This window comes from Antrostomus carolinensis, unplaced genomic scaffold, assembly GCF_000700745.2.
Source record: "Antrostomus carolinensis isolate BGI_N321 unplaced genomic scaffold, ASM70074v2 scaffold39103, whole genome shotgun sequence".
Taxonomy (NCBI): domain Eukaryota; kingdom Metazoa; phylum Chordata; class Aves; order Caprimulgiformes; family Caprimulgidae; genus Antrostomus; species Antrostomus carolinensis.
This window is the reverse complement of record NW_010305156.1, coordinates 1-3,019: the sequence shown is the minus strand read 5'-3', so window position 1 is coordinate 3,019 and position 3,019 is coordinate 1. Positions and strand designations below refer to the sequence as shown.

The 3,019-nt window shown below is 44.3% G+C and overlaps 1 protein-coding gene across 1 annotated transcript in view; it reads right to left on the bottom strand.

The window, feature by feature from the left end:
• Positions 1-2,311, bottom strand: part of IMMT (inner membrane mitochondrial protein) — a gene marked incomplete at its 5' end in the record, with an annotated part of 6,737 nt that extends 4,426 nt beyond the window's left edge. Inside the window, 2 exons of the mRNA XM_010164701.1 lie at positions 800-814; positions 2,182-2,311. Coding sequence (XP_010163003.1) covers positions 800-814; positions 2,182-2,311 — 145 coding nt within the window. The remainder of the gene's footprint in view (positions 1-799; positions 815-2,181) is intronic.
• Positions 2,312-3,019: the final 708 nt, after the last annotated feature.

Genomic DNA, 3,019 nt, shown 5'->3' with positions numbered 1-3,019 from the left:
AGCAAGTGAAATTCCACAGTCCTTCAGCCATCCTGCTGGTGAGTGCTGGAGAAAGGACTGGGTGGAGCAGGGAAGCTGAACAGCACCACTAAGCTCAGCTGTTGAACTGAACGCTGTCACAAACAGAACGGGGTTTTACTGCACCCCAGTTGTAAATTACATTTCTTTGATCAAAAGGGAAAAAATAATCAACCTCAGAATCAAAGAGTTAATCAACATTTCTAAAATCAATTGTGAAGATTAAGTTCAGAGAGTCAAGCCAACTTCCAATTAAACAGATCTGGTTTTGGTGCCGCAGCTCGGAGCGGCCCCACGTGGCTTTTCAAGTGGACAGAGTACCTAGATGTTTCAGTGGCATCAGCAGGCACTGGCGTGTCGAACTGGTGTGTCCAGGACCTCTCTCCAGCCAGGACTGCTGCGAGGTGTGCCCACTTGAGGACAAACACCATCACATAGCTCGACTGGAACTGGTCAAAGTTTCTGCTTCTCATTGGAATCTCAGCAGCAGGTATCGACTGGCTTAAATTCACAAAGAAAATTTACACCTGGCTTTCACCAGCCAGCGATCACATTCACCTGGGAGGTGCTGCTAGACAAAAACTGTGTGATTTAAGCTAGATGTGCAAAACCAGTGGGAAGGATCCCAACGTGCACCTCAGCCCGAAATGTTTTAGGAATGCAACATTTCACCTCTCTGTCGATACTGCCTGCAATTTAAAGTGATGTGCCACACAAACGTAAAAGAGAACAAAGAGCAGAGCTGACATTCACAAGACCAGAACAAGTTACAGGAACTCACCTAAGTCAGTTATCTCTGCAACAGAAAGAGGAGAGGTTGGAAAAGTTAATGCACATTCACTACAGCAAGTCAGTCATGCAAAAGTGAAACAGAAAACTAAGAGCTTCTTATCTACAGGGACTTAAACATGAGTCCAAGACTTAAGGAATTTAGAAAGAACAGTGCATCAAGTATAAAAGTCTCTCTGTATTATAGGCAAGATCTAGCCCAAAACATCCCAACCACTAGAAACACCTTCAGAAACCCACAGATCGATGCTGAAGTTTTAGCCAGAGCAAGGAAATACAAGTTTGAAGTAAAGAAGGACAACAGGACACTGGAAACTTTAGTCTGACATTTCTAGGTTCTTATAAATCAGAGGCAGTTGGTTAAGAAACAAATTCCCAAGCGGCAGTGAGAGCCTAACAAGTCAGTCCTGTACATACTCCAGGGGGTCACACCAGTGTGAAACTGAGTGCACAGAAGCTACTGGGAGATTCCCTTCCCTCCCCCAAAAGGGCAGCGGTCACAAAACCCAAGCTGTTCTCCCTTTATCCTGCACAAGGAAAGGCAGCTCATGAGATTTCGTATCTCAGGCAAAGAACTGCAGCAGTCCTAGCAAAAAACAAACCGTAAGACACCCAGTCAGTGCTTCTGTGCAGAATTCCCTGTTGTTCAAGGTAGGTTACTGTGCCAAGTTAATTTAGAAATAACGAGTACTGGGGTAGGTAGGGGATGGACAGTGAATTCTCTCCTTCAGTTTATCTGTAATTTCTCTGAGGATCTAGAGAAATTCAGGGAGCTCTTTATCACTCTCTAATAATGATGTATTATAATAGCTAGAATCACAGTGAGTCAACCAAATACTCGGATCAGTGAGCAACACAGATTTGATCCACATCTGGAGTGACCTGGCTCTCTTCCTCGGATACCAGGGGAGGGAAGAGGTATTTAAACAATGATATGATATTTATCATACAAAAGGTACATCACTGGAACAGGTTGCCCAAGGAAGTTGTAGATGCCCCCTCCCTGGAAGTTTTCAAGGCCAGGCTGGATGAGGCTTTGAGCAACCTGGTCTAGTGGAAGGTGTCCCTGCTGATGGCAGGGGGATTGGAACTGGATGGTCTTTAAGGTCCCTTCCAATCCAAACCATTCTATGATTCTATGATTTTTTTAAACTTCCAACACAGCACAGGTAGTTTCCAGGATTAAGCCTCTCCATAACACCTGCTTTAGATTACTTACTGTAATTGTGAACTAATTGTTACTTCAAACCAACCAAACAATATGGGAAACAGGACACTGGACATGCAATGCAGTGGCTGTAGTTACAGAAACACTACAAACCACAGTGACTGGGATGGAACAAGCACAGAGTGACCCTGCAATCGGAGACTTACTTAGCCCCTTCCAGCCAGGCTGTACATCGGGGGTGATACTGTCGAGCTCTCGTTGAAACTCTTCTCTAGCTGTAGCCACAAGCTCATGATACTGAGCTACTATCTTGGCCTCAGATTGTGCTGCCTGAACCTGTAACAAACAAAAAAATAAGATCAGTTTATTTTTCAAGGCAAGTATTGAAAATGGAGGCATACATCATTCAAAGCCAGGTCCTGAGTTAGTGGTAGATACCGCTACCCTCCAGCCCAACCAAAACAAACTCACTTGGGGGAGAAAAAAAACCCACCCTGTGATATCAAACCTGTCATATACAATAATAATTTGCTGGAACTACCACTGATCCATTTTGTCTCACATGCACACTGTAATGAGACAGCCAGTCTAGCCTAGACAGGACCAAATCAGTACCTTAAATTCAGTTTATATCTTTAAAGATCTCTAGTTCTTTTCTCTGCTTTCAGCTACCACTTAGGCCCACTAAGCCAGTCCTGTGGCAGCTGCCTCCCTCTCAGCGAGTTCTGATGTTCCCACTATGAAGCTAAATTCTCCACTCAAAACACACCTGATGAATTATCATCTGTGCTACGAAGGAGATAAATTTCACCTTGACATTTCTTCCCCAGTCTTCTGAGCTGTAAAGTGATTTGCCCACCAAGTCATTAGCACAATTTGCTCCTACTCCTCCCTAACCTCGTGGTAAATTCCTCTCGGCATCCAATGGAAAGAATTACAAGTCGCCTACAGAAAGGACAGACACGAATCAAGCTGGCTGGAGACTCTGTCAGGACAGAGTTCAGGTTCTTCTTGCAAATATCTTGTCACAGAATCACAGAATGT